The following is a 14,303-nucleotide window of genomic DNA, read 5'->3' as shown; positions in this document are numbered from 1 at the left end:
AGAGCAGCCCACTCTGATTTCTTGTCCATCTATACTGATGGTTCAAAGTCAGAGATCTCTGTTGGCTGGGGTTCCTAACATTACAATCTCCAACCAGATCCCATTTGATTGTAGTTAACTACACAACAATTGCATGCCATTCAGCTTGCTCTTGTGCATATCAAAGAAAACTATGTCCTCTCCATTGCAATCCACATCCAGTGCCTTGGTAAGGTGCTTCCACTCTTGTATAAAATAAAGATCTTTAATTTTAATGTTTCATTGTGTTGAATTCCTAATCACAGTGGAATTAAGGGAAATGGCTTCATAGATGCAACTGCTAGATCAGCCCCCCCCCCCTTATACTGATACACATATTATAAAATCAAAGCTAATTGTCCAATAGTAATACTCCTTGCATGAAGCACTGACAAACAAATTGCTTGAGATTAAGCACTAGAAGTCTACAACATAGCAACAAAAGAGAGGAAAGAAAGTTGTTCTTTCTAGGGTCTGCATAGGTCATGGTCATTTCACATTCTTATTTACTGAGGGCTGATGACCCACCTATCTGTGAGAAATGCAATGACCTTCTTACCATTAATCATATTCTGATGGAGTGTGAGTGCTTCACATGAGAGAGAAGTGATGTGTTTACTTTTTTGGCCAAGTCCTGTACGCTCAGGCAGATGTTATCAGACTTGGACAAATTACATAATGTATTTAAATTTTTACAAAATATTAATTTATTCAAAGATATTTGATTATAAGTTTGTTTATATGTAGATACTATACATTGTACATACATTTTACTAATTCATTTTCTTCTTTTAACTTTGTACATATATTTCATATTATTCATTAATTTATCTCCTTATCACTATCGATTTACTTATCAACACCCTGTGTCCTGGTGCAGTATGGCCTTTGCCACCCTTGCACCATAAAACTACAAATCATTCAATCTCGGTTGCTTTTAATAACTATTTTGGATAACTTTTCTTCTTCTGTTATATTCCATAATTTTATATATTAACTTTAATGTTTCCTAAATCCAGCATGTTTTTTTAAAAATTGAAGTTATTTTAGGCTTTTTCAATTCTTTGGATATATATTGCAGATTTAATGTAATCTGGTTTTCTGTTTTAGATAAACTTGTTTCTTCCATTTCAGCTATATTCAATAAATCTGTTCCCATATTATTTACATTTTTTTTTGTTTCCTTTGCAGTAAGGGATGGATTATACCATAGTTGTCTGCAATGTTGTATCCATTTTTATTTTGAGATCCTGAAATTTTTGTCTCATCTTTTTCTGATTTATTCATGTTTCAGTAATTTTAAGCAATTGAAAACCATATATTACTAATAAATATATTCCAACCAAAAATCTTGATGAGCTCTGCACACAATATCTTTTGCAGTATTCTAGTTATTAAAATACTAGTTGATAACATTGATAGGGTTTGGTGGCTAAACATAAAATATAGATTATGTGTATATTAAAATTCAGTATTTTGGCAATGATGAGTGGAACTTGCCCTCTCTGAGTGTGTGCTCCTGTAGATAAATAAGTTCCTGAAATACTGAGCCTAGTAAACTAAATATCAGGCAGGTGCTATATTTCTTCAGCATGCTCATGTTTTTCTAATTTATTCAAATGTTTCAGTATGTTTTTAAGCAATGTATTAAAGACTTGAATGGCTATGTAAATCATTTTCACTATTACTAATAAATTTATCCCAAGAATCTAAAGTGAGCTTTGCTTTTAAGAGTTGTGTAGTTGTATTAGCTTAATAGTGATTGTGATGTTTATTTCTGCAAGTAACTGCAGCTTGTAAGATTTTTGTTTTTCTTTTATAGCTGCTGCCACCGTTTCATCATTTAAAATTTCCTTTTTTCCCCTTTTTCCTGATCTTTGTTTTTGTCCCATGAACTGTTTTATTCATTTGCTTATATTTATCTCTGATTCATTTATTTCAATTTGAGATGAGTATTGAATCAGTTGGTTTTAATAAGACTTCTTGGAGTATGTAAGCTTTAGTGGCTTTCTACATTTTTATTTTTGCTACATTCTCATGGTTTTTCTGATTTCTTTCTTGCTGGTAGTGCTCTTGTTTTTTTTTTGAGATTACCAAAAAATAGTCTCAATCTGTCATTACCTCTACAGATGTCTTGTTTGTGAAGATGACTTTTGTCAACGATTATATACTGTTATTGATTGTAAACCTCTTGCACTCCACGTATATTTATGGATATCTTTTTCAAAAAAAATTGTGATTTTTAATTCGTAAAATGTTTATTGCCATTTTGATTAAATGTTGTTCTCCATGTTTGCCTGCAATCTGTGGTACACTGGTTTCCCACTCTAGCATTAAAGTGTTTTACAATTAAGAAATAAAATTTTTATTTCAGTATCTTTCATAGCTGATATTTCAGAATATCAGCTTTTCTAAATCATTGATTTCACTTTTTCCTTCTGGAGCATATATTCTCATTATATAATGAGAATATATTGTTAGATAGTCTGTTTTAAATTTCAGCCTTGCAGTTGCTGTTCTTTCATTAATACACACCCTTTGTGATCTATCATTATAGCTACACTGTACTTGCTTTTATTCTGCTCTATACCCTACTAGTGTTTCTCAAACTTCAGATATCCGCGTGCCCCTTCTTAAATTTTGATTATCATCAAGTACCACTAATTCATTAATTAAAAAATAAATTCATTAATTAATGAATGAATGAATTTAATTTCATTAATTAAAATTAATAAATTATTTTAAAATATTAATTAAAATTAAATATCTATTTTATTTGAATTTATATGTTCATGTAAACAAAAAATATGATTTCTTTTTAAATTTTGGTTCTCTAGAAATGCCAGACGACACACTCTTTTTTTCATTTGATCCAGATGCAATATCAACGTTTTCTTGTTGCTTACAGCTACTTGTATTTGCTATATTGCTCTCTTTTGGGGATTTTATAAATCCAATCTTTAACCAATGATCCATACGTAAGAATTTGAAAGCTAAAAAAAATAGTGTATTTACTTGAATATAACTAACTTTTTTCCCAGAATTAAAGCTAAAAAATCGTGTTGCAAGATACGTGCAGAAATTTTCGAAAACTAATGTTTTCAGAAAAAAACTGAAAATGGTGTGACTTACCAAGAATCTCCTACTCGCTATCACTACTTTCGGCATTGAGAACAGTTTCTTTGTGTGCATCGTCAAAGTCATCTACCCAAATAGCATCATCTTCTTTCCCATTATTTCAAGCAAAAATTACCAGTAATTTACAAGACTTGAGATATGTAGAACAGCGAAGAACTGCATTGGTGTTGTATTAACAAAAGATCGTGTATTAACCAAAGACAAAATAGCATTTCAACAGTTGAGTTGAAATACTAATTCCCTTCAACCAAATTCCATAATATCTGAAACACATTCACTATATATTTCTTAGTTTTAACACGTTAACGACGAGGGTGGTGTCAAGCAAAACCTTATGTTCCACTGACAACATATGGTTTTGCTTGGCTTACATAGCAGTTTTTGTTGGAGAGGGAATGTGATTCATTAGTTAGTGCCGTCTTATTCTGGTTGTCTCTAACTGCACTGTTTGTTGAAATATATAATGACTCCTTTAATTATGCATAGCCGAAAATTACTTACCCCAGGGGTACGCATACCACACTTTGAGAAACACTGCCCTACTGTATATCATTACATAATCTTGCATTTCTGTATTTCCCTTTAATTTTTTCTTAATTTTAGTTATACTACTGCATTTCTTCTAACTGTTTGAGTTTTGGCAAAACACTTTAGTCTTTCAGACAGCTCCTTTAAACATAGCAGTATATTTTCTTCTTTTAGAAATCATCAGTTTTGTTAATGGTTAATTCTAAACAATCATTTTTGTCAAGTTCACTTGGATAATTGAGCATATGCAGTGTGAAGACAGGCAAAAATCAATACATGCATACATTGATTAGTCTCATGTCAGGATAAATTTGTATCCAGTGTTTATCGTTGTCTTGTAGTAGTGTAAAGCGTGTGTGTACATATATCCTTACAGAGAAGCAGATTGAATTTGTCATGTTAAGACAACTAATTATGCCTTAATGAAGAAAAGAATTATATGATTAGTTATTAAAATGCTAGTGATAACATTAAGATAGGATGCCTGAACATAAAATATAGATTATATATATATATTAAATTTCGGTATTTTGGCAGTGATGAGTGGAACTTGCCCTCTCTGAGTGTGCTCCTGTGGATAAATGAGTTCCTGGAATACTGAGCCTAGTAAACTTAATGTCAGGCAGATGCTATACTTCAGCATGCTTTAGGACTACTACTACTCTATGCTATTCCTGTACTATCAGTTATTTGGCAGAGTGTTTGTATGTTCTGATTGTCTTGATAGTGATTCATATCAGTCCATTAAAAGTTTTCACCAGTCTGATTAGATGCTGACCTGGTTGGCCGAGTGATTAGCGTATCCGCTCTCCAGTCAAAAGGCTGCGGGTTCGAATCCTGTGGTGGGAATGGGTGTTTGATTGTCTGTGAAAATAATACTGGTGGTGGTGGACAGTTGATGGCGTTGGTGTAGATGAGGCGGTTTGTGGATGAGGTTGGGTTGAGTGGTGGAGACGGAGAGGTGTAGAGTAGGTGCCCTCCCTCGATGAGTCTTAGGACTCCCTGGAGGTGTCAAATAATAATAATAATAATAATGTTTTTTTGCTTTCAAGGAAGAAGCGGGAAAAATGCATATTTTGCCTTGGTCACCAAAACTTTTCCGTACAGCCAGGGATATGATTGCATCTGCATCCAGGCATATACAGAATGGATTTACATTGGCATAATTCTAATGTCCTAACTAGTACTGCCTTTATGGATGTGGTGAGCAGAATTTGATCTTATTAGCTTAAGATGATAGTCTCCCATGCTATTTCACTCTACCTAATATCTGGGAAACTATCATCTTGTTGAGAGATCAAGATCCTGCCATTGCAACCTAGGTAGTTAGGACATTAGGATTGCCATTGTGGCTCCACTCGGTATTTGCCCTCTTAGGGTGTACTGTCATTAAGATGCATATCATATCCCTTTGTCTGTGAAATGCCTTGGCGACTACAGTGAAATATCAGTAATTGTTTAATAAAAAAGTTATTTAATATTACCTTGATGTTTGTTTCTTCTTTCTAAGCATGCCAAGTTCATCATAGTATGTAGTTAGTTAAATGGTCATGTGTTTTGCCTGGTGTTAGTTTCCATCTGGGTGTCTGAACATAAAATATAGATTATATGTATATTAAAATTCAGTATTTTGGCAGTGATGAGTGGAACTTGCCCTCTCTGAGTGTGCTCCTGTGGATAAATGAGTTCCTGAAATACTGAGCCTAGTAAACTTAATATCAGGCAAATGCTATATTTCATGAAAACTACTGCCAAGTAGCATAGTAAATACTAAAGTTATATTTCTGTAAGAAATGTTTAATTGTTAAATAACTGTTTTTAAAGAATATTTTTAAGTAACAAACATCCTCCAGTTACGGTCATTTTTATAGGGATCACAGATTTGTTGTGCGAATCAACTGTAGTAATTGCATAGTGGAAAATAAACACTAAGCTGTCTTTTGTGGAAATTAACCCCCCCCCCCCCACACACACACACAAAAAAAACTGAAGTGTCCAGGTTTGTAGTAACTGTTCTTATCATTAATTTCATTCAGTTACTATCCCACAAATTTTTTTTTTCTCATATTTGGACTGTCTCAGCACCTTTCCCTAAAGTTTCTGACATTTGGTTGTCAGATTGGGGGGGGGGGGGGGGCTTGTTTGGTGTGATGGTATTTGCTATAGTGAGAGATTAATTTGTAACCTACTCTATTTGGATTGGTTCTCCCTGATTTCATCAGCATATCTTCTCTTTAAACAATTCTTAGGGCCTGTTTGAATTTGCAGCTCTGATCCACCAACTTAGTTCAAAAACTAATCGAACTAAGTTTTCTTTTATTCAGTCTTCTCAACCTTTTTTTCTTTCATTTGAATCTATCGTTAATTATTCAAATCAGTAAATTGTATAGCATTAAGAAATTGCAATAGAATTGTAAATAACCATATTTGTACTGATTTCTGTGTGGTTTTATTTTGCAGAGGATGTGACTCCTATCCCATCAGATAGTACTCGCAGGAAGGGAGGACGCCGTGGAAGACGATTGTAAATATGGTGTTATTGAAACTTCTCCATCATTAAAGATTTTGACGTAAATAGCAGTCCCTTTGAGTTAACAAACTCAACATTGCGTATTTCATATTATAATACACATGAATGAAATTTATTGGAGTTATCATAAAAACACAATAATTGAACTTAGAGCCAGTTCTGGGCTTATATCCTATAGCCAGTTTATTTTTTAACCAGAATTTATCACTAAATTTAATGTTCATGTTGAAAACAAAAGCTTTAAATGATCTGGAAATTTTTACTAGATATCTTGAGTACCAAATTTCATTAAAAGTTTTTGTGATAAACATTTATAAAGGCTTCTCAGCTGAAGGTGAGTTATTCTCATATGGCAGTGACAGTTTTTTTTACCCCATAACCATTGCTTTGGCATCATTCATTTATCAATGTATATAATGCCACCAGTTGTCAAAATGATTTATTTTGAGGATTGTGCTTTTAGCTGAAAATCTTTAAAGCATTCTCACAAAGGCTAGTGTCAGAATGTATTACCAAACAAATCAAGGTGGATGGGATATAAACAGCAAGCTGCTGTTGAATTGTCATTTGCAAAGATAATAGATTTCATTCGAAGTCAGTCACAACGTGATTTATTCACAACCTGATTTATTCAGGTTGTGAATAAATCATGGAAATGAACTCTTCTATCTAAGGTGGTTAAAACTGAGCTGTGTTAATAAAATGAACATTATTATTGTACACCTGTTGATATGTAGTACAAAAGCAATTAAAATTCTCCTATATTAGCTCATTAAGCTTTCAAATGTTTTTATACCACCTTAGAAAAATATTGGCCTACAATTGGGATGGCCAAATTTTCATGATTGAAAGTATACCTTGCTTTATTGAAGACTTGATGGTCATGGAAAAATCTGTTTGGTTTCGCTTGCAGTATTTCTGCTTCACTGAGCTCAGGGTCATGCTTACACTTTTCCTGAGGTGCCAGAGTGCTCTGGAGGGGTCCCATCTAGAGCCCCTTGTGTGTCTGCACTTGTATTATTTTATTTATTTATTTTTATTTTTTGTCTCTTACCCACAAAAGACTTGTAAACTTATAATAGTACATTCATATGTTATATTAATTGTGGGTATGTGCATACATTTGTATATTAGTCTGGAAACCTTGTTCTAGAGACCAAACATTTATCTCCCACCTTAATATTACCCTGCCACCAAGTAACACGGAAGCATTTCTGTGTTACTTGGTGGAATGGAACAGTTTTTCTAATTGAGTACTATATATTAGCTGAACAAACAAATAATTTGAAGCATTACTGATGTTTAGTTCTTGCAAATCATTCTCAGAAGTTCAAAATAATCTGGTTTGAACAGAACAATGCATGCAGGCTTGGAACAATAGTACCTTAAACAAAGAGGTTGTTTAAGGTCTAAGTCTGCAAACTTAATATTATGAGCTGTATCTGAACTTTTGTTTTTGGATGCCCATAAATCCTGATTGCCATTGAAATGACTACCAGACATATAGAAATGATTTGGAAAATTTGGAGAAAAGTGCAAAGCTAATAATAATGGTAAATGCTTGCTGGATTTCTGTTCAGAACATGGATTAGTTATTACTAACACCATGTTCCAACATAAAAATTTTCACAAATTCATATGAAGAGAAGATGCAAGAAATAAAAGCTCGTTGACTTTGTTATAGTTGACAGTGATTTTTTCCCACTGGTTTAGGATACAAGAGTATACAGAGGATTTGAAATAGGAAGTGATCGCTTTAGTTTTGGGCAGGATAAAATTAAATTTCATATTGAAAAGAAAAGTGTGTAAGACAAGTGTGACTAAACTTGAATAACTGTTATAATAAATTTAGTATGACAATCAGCAATAAAAAGACAATGAAAATAGGCAGAAACATTGAAAGCATCAACTGTATCCTGAATGGTGAACCCATAGAACAAGTTAAAAGATGTCTTAAAATTGACTCCTCTAAACAATGGATGGTATTAGGTTGTATGTCTTCTCCCAGTTATGTATATACATATACCTGAGTAGCTGGTTCACTTTTTTTTTTTTTTTAATTTCACAGATATTTATCTGAAATATTGTTATAATAAGAGACTGAGTGAGAAACAAAATTCAAAAATAATATCTATTTACATTTAATAATACTATAAATTTATGGTATTGTTTTAACAGTGTGTGTGTGTTTAACAGTCTTCATGTTTTGCAAGTGCTATAATCAACTTTGCATGATTTGTAAATAAAAATACATATCTTATAAAGCAAAAGAGTCTACAAACTTAATATTACACTTAAAAACGAACACCACACAAGATTTCTTGTCTTATCAAGATTACAGGATTTCATACACAAACTTACGAGGCACAGTTTCTTCAGCTCTCTTAATCATTGAAATCTAATTAGCTCATGCCTGTTTTTCTTTGAGAGAAAAAAGATTTGTGCCCAGTTTATAAATTTAATGAAATAAGGAATGAATTTATTTCTTCTTTCATATTAGTCTTGTAAATCACTTCCTTTTCTATTTCCTTGAAATACAAAGACAAGACATTTTAAATTTCCCTTTTTTGTTGTGGAAACTTCTTCCTTACCATTGAATACAGAAAAGGTTATTACTTGCAAATTCATAGCATTTAACTAGAAGACATTTGCTGCATAACGTATCAAAAGAAATTCTGTTATTGGGAGAAACTGTATCACTTATATAACTACATAGCTCCATTTGAAAGAAAGCCATTGGTTAATTTTGGGATAACTGTTTCCCTCATATCATTACTTTCCACCTTTTTGGCTTAAGAATTCCTTTAAACTATATTTCTCCCCTATACTTCCGACTTTTTGGAATGTCCTCGCACTAATTCAACTTCATCTCTGGAAGTACAAAACTTCGCGACTGAATTAGAAACTTATTTTACATGTAGGCATGCAATTGCCAACACGGATCCTCTTCAATTCCCTGCACATTGATTATATATAAATCGAGAAAAGCCTTTTTTAATTGCTTCAGATAAAAAGATTCTCTTCATCCATACACGCCAGGCGATGGCTATCTCATATCTCTGACACTTGTTAGGACCACAGTTACTCTTAGAAAAGTGCTGTGGGTTATTTTTCCACTGATTAAACAGCCAGAATATCTCACATTTTTGAGAAACCAGCTGTAACGTTTTCAAAATTGTGGCTCCAGCCAAAACCCTTTATCGAACTCCAAAATATCCTTTGTTTTTCTTATTGCGATCGACACTATTGACGATTTACTGGCTAGCAGCTTTCTTAAATATTTGCCTAGAACACGTGTGACGCACATGAAGAAGTAGTTTGCATTTACGGAGCGTGAATGACGTTTACTTCGTCTGCATAAAGGTTTCTAATTTAAAGTCGTATTTCATGACTAATGCTTTACATTTTGATTTTTTTTTATGCAGCGAGAACAACGTTAGGATCCTGCCCGAAACACATTCTACTGTTAATTCTCTGTATTAAATGGCACTTGGTTTCCCCCTTATCTCCTTGATAATAGAGACTTCACTTAAGATTAAATTTATTTTGTTTGGCTGATGTATAACCTTCTAATATAGACATTTTACAAATTTTTTTGTCAACGTGTTCCCCCCCCCCCCCCCCCCCCCCCCCCGAAGTCTTCAAAGTTATACAGGATTCAAAGGGCCTCGCCTACTCCCTATAATGGTTTATAACGTAAAACTCGAGTTTTACGTTACATAAACTCGGGGGAAAAAAAAAAAAAAAAACGACCGTAGAATTTACATTATTTTCAGACAAAAGCAGAGAATTAGGAACCGCGAAATAGTGATTCTTGTTAGTCGTCTGTTCATCAGATGCCACTTATAATTATAGTCTTGGGCCAGCTATATTGGCTAACTAACTCACAGATCTAAGCTAGCGCGTTCAATCACAGGGGTTCTCCTTAGCAAAATAAGCATGCTACGTAATTCATTATTTTTCTAATATTTATATGGTTGCCATCCCTATGCTTAACTTCCAACATAATTTCAGGGTTCTTTCACCCTGGAAAACCAGCTTGTCTTCACCACACCTGTGAGATCTTTCCGAAAGAAGAGGGTAAGGGTATTTAAATCAATGCAATGAAATCCCCCCCCACCCCAACCCTATAATACTCTAAAATAGCCAAATGTGTGAAGAAACAAGAATTAGTGAAGGGAAGCCTAGGAAACATGAAGGAGAGAGTAACTCAAATAAAGCAGAAGATAGCTCCAGAAGAAGAATAAATCCAGCTAGAGAACCATGGGATAGGCATGTATGTTACCATCAAGAGAGCCCTGCTAGTCCAGTGGCCATTACGGAGCTCATAATATACTGAACAGGAACCACCCGTCCATGTTGGTCTGTCTGTCACTCTGTATATATATATATATATATGTATACTCTCTACAGCAGGCATGTCAAACACGCAGGCCACATGACTAGCTCAGTTAGATCAATGATTAGGAAGAGTGAAGAAGTAGGTTCTTAGGAAGTTCGACTTTGTAGAGAATAGATGCCAGTACCACTGTGGGCTTTTTTTTTTGAGGACATAACTATGGACCAATATGTTTAACTTTTGACAACACCGAATTAAATAAACATTTAAAGTAACATTTCCACGTAAGATTATCTTATACGCCAAACTACTCTGCAATTTCTAAAAGAAAAAATGTTCTATTTGTCATTTCGAAAAAATCTTGTTACACCACTGCATAAATATCGAATTTTACCGAGCAAGTCGACATATGCTGCTACATCCGCTGACCACAGCAATCAGAGGCTAGCCGTTAGCAATTTTCACGTCGTAAGAAAGTAGTGTTTTTTTTATAATTAATAAAGAATTTATAAAAAATAATGTCGAAACCTTCAACCAGTATGAATAAAAACGATTAATTGAAGAACATCGTAGTTTTCAAGAAAAATGGGGGTTAGAATATTTCTGTATTCAAGGGAAAAAGAAAAGTATGCCTGATATGTAGAAACTATTACAGTTTGCAGAGAATATAATAAAAGGCATTACGATACAAATAAAGAAAACTGACAAATATGTTGCGAAACTTCGTGAAGATAAATTGTCAGAATTTAAATTGACATTTCAAAATCAAAGTATATATATTTACCAAACCTATTATATACAGCTACGGTAAAACCAGTTATTTATCACATTTAATTGCAAGCAAGTCGAAACATTTACTGAAGGGAAATTTATTCGCGAATGTATTATTAAAGCAGTTGAAGTGTTGTGTCCTGATCAATTAAAGAAATTTAAAAGTATAAGCTTATCTCGAAATACCATCGCTATCAGAATTGATGATATAGCCAGGAACTTAAGGAATCAACTAAAATCAATAATTCCAACATTTCAGACCTATTACCTTGCAATTGACGAAAGTATGGGATATCGCTCAGCTGGTTGTTTTTATTCGTGGATGTGATATGAACTTTAAGTGAAGAACTTCTAGAAATTATTCCTATGCACGATACAATCACTGAAGATATTTTTTACGCCTTATAGAAGTTTTGAATTAATACAATTTACCGTTAAAAAGCTACTTTGTCTTGCAACTGATGGTGCTCCTGCCTTGATTGGTGTTAAAGGAGTTGTTACAAATTTAAAAGAAAAATGCAAAGAACAAGATAATAAATTTCATTATTCGTCATCAAATACTACGTTCAAGTTTCAAATATTGGACATGTCCTAAAAATGTTAGTAAAATTGTAAATTATATTCGTGCACGTGGCCTAATCGCTAATTTTCAGTAACTTTCTAGAAGATATAGAAAGTGAATATAATGATCTACCTTATACAGAAATTTACTAAAATCACCGAAGTTGAAATTTTCAGAATATGTCAATCAAATTAAGTTATTAGATAATGAATTCGAAAGAAGATTTTTAAGAAATATGAAAATCAGTTTCACATATTTATTTCTCTATCGATAGATGTTGAAACTGTTGATGACAATTTACGGTTGGAAATAATCAAAATTCAGTGTGATTCTATTGAAATTAAAATATGGATGTTGGAATTCCAAAGTTTTATAATTATCAGTCGATTGATATATGTATTTTTGTAACATGGTTGTATTTTGTACTTCTAGAAATTTAATAAGATAGTACTCTAATGTTAATATTAAAAAAATCTTTTTCCTCTTTATTTTGAGATTTTTTTTTCTGTTGCTGCTTGATGTATAATTCTTAACTTGGCCCTTGGAGGTAAACGAGTTTGACATGGCTGCCCTAGAGGGTCAGACTGTCCTATAGTATTCCTCATTTCTTGAAATCGAAATAAAGATTCTTATGTGTACTATCTTATTAAATGTCGGTTTTTCGCAGATATACTCAGGGGTATAGTCCTAAAAGATATAGTGCCAGGCTCTACCTTGGAAACAAATCTAGAGCACGAAGTGTGGCATTATTATTATTGCGACAGCCATATGGCAGAGATTGCCTTGTTTTCTGAAAAAAATGACAAGAGCGGCAAGAATTATAATTTATTAAAAATGAATTTAAAAATTTTGATAGTTTTAAAAAAGTACCACCTTCAACCCTGGATATACTGTAGATATACTGTATATTTCAAATGGAACATAATATCATATTCTAGCTTTAGTCATGATGACTACTCTTTTGGCAGGACAAGTTATTGATTTACTTGTGCAAAGTTGGTGGAATTGTGCTGCAATCATAATCATAAGTTCTACATGATAAATATCTTGAAATATTTTGCGTTTAGGTTTGGCTCATCTCCACAGCAATATTCAAACATTCTCCATAAAGCAGGGTTTCAGTCAGTGCTTGGTGACTTGAAGTATTATGTTGGATGATTCAAGTGACTACTTTCTCATTGATCTAATTTTTGCTATAGCTAATTTGGCATCTTTCTAAGGGTTTGAAACTTTTTTAGAAGGGTACGATACTTTCGATCAATATTTTAGGTAAACATAGGAATATTTTGAACATTAATTTCTTCGAGTTTCCAACTGTAAACCTGGGAATGCTAAAATTTTGTGCAGTAGTTTATGCATCCGCTTTACATATAGAGAATTTCCTTAAAAATTCACGGTATAGTAAACCTCATATACAGTAGTGGTGTGTACACTACTTCAAAAGAAGTCAGTGGACACCATAGTGTGAGGAACAAACAGCGATGGTTCCCACCTTAATAAAAGGGACCACTTTTTGCTTTGATGGCTGCAGAAATCTTACTGGAGATCCACAAGCATACGATAGTGATCAATGAGAATTTTGTAGCATTCATCCTGTTGGCATGTAACTATTATGCCTTTGTAGCATCCTACAATCACATTCGGTGAGGATGCGGTAGGTCCTCCTATGCAAATAATACTAGTAGTGGACGATCCACTGATTGTTAACCTGGGATGGCCCAATTTTCTGGACAGATAGGCCTGCAACATGGCATGCTATCACAATGCCTCTTTCAAAGTCTGTTTCCTTCTTGCAGCCATTTCACCAGGAGACAGAGTTGCACTGACTTGGGAGCATCATATTCCTCCAAATTATACTACCTACAAACATGGCAAGATGCATCTTGCCCATGGAGGGTGTAGGTTAACTGTTTATCTAGCATTGTAAGTATGAGAGCATTCGTTAATTGTCTTCATGATTCACTGTAATATTTCCTCGTGCTTGTTCAAGAAGAATTGAAAAATGAAATCTGGATGTGGAACATTCTTTTCTTAACCGAAGACAATCTCGCTGTTAGAGTAATATAGCTACAGGAAGTCTGGCTTCAGAAATAAGAATCCGAAAGAGGTATGTTTTTATCAAATATTGCCAAGAAATGAAAGCAATTGTAAATGTATCAGATGGAAATTCTGAGCTAAAAATAGGTCAAAAGGGAAGTTGAGTTCGATATGGATATTATTTCTCATGAACTGATCAATTACAGTGAATAACGTGACTAAGTAAAATTTTCTTTAAAGATAAGCTTTTATGGCCTCAAATGATGATGGATGTTTATTTTTTATATTTTAATTTTGAATGTGTAGCTCAGTGGAATGGAGTTATCACCCTAGACACTATCTCCCAAAGAAAGACAGCTTAGGATTAGGAATCACCTAAT

At 33.4% G+C, this 14,303-nt stretch overlaps 1 protein-coding gene across 1 annotated transcript in view; it reads left to right on the top strand.

Moving 5' to 3' along the window:
* Positions 1-6,259, top strand: part of LOC150110474 (small ribosomal subunit protein uS11) — a 64,948-nt gene extending 58,689 nt beyond the window's left edge. Inside the window, exon 5 of the mRNA XM_090394020.1 lies at positions 6,145-6,259. Within this exon, the coding sequence (XP_090250146.1) occupies positions 6,145-6,212 (68 nt within the window). The 3' untranslated portion in view covers positions 6,213-6,259. The remainder of the gene's footprint in view (positions 1-6,144) is intronic.
* Positions 6,260-14,303: the final 8,044 nt, after the last annotated feature.

This window comes from Typopeltis vanoorti, chromosome 1 (genome assembly GCF_054136105.1).
Source record: "Typopeltis vanoorti isolate ZY-2024b chromosome 1, IOZ_Tvanoo_1.0, whole genome shotgun sequence".
NCBI lineage: Eukaryota > Metazoa > Arthropoda > Arachnida > Uropygi > Thelyphonidae > Typopeltis > Typopeltis vanoorti.
Note: the sequence above shows the minus strand (reverse complement) of the source record. Positions and strands in the feature narration are given on the sequence as shown.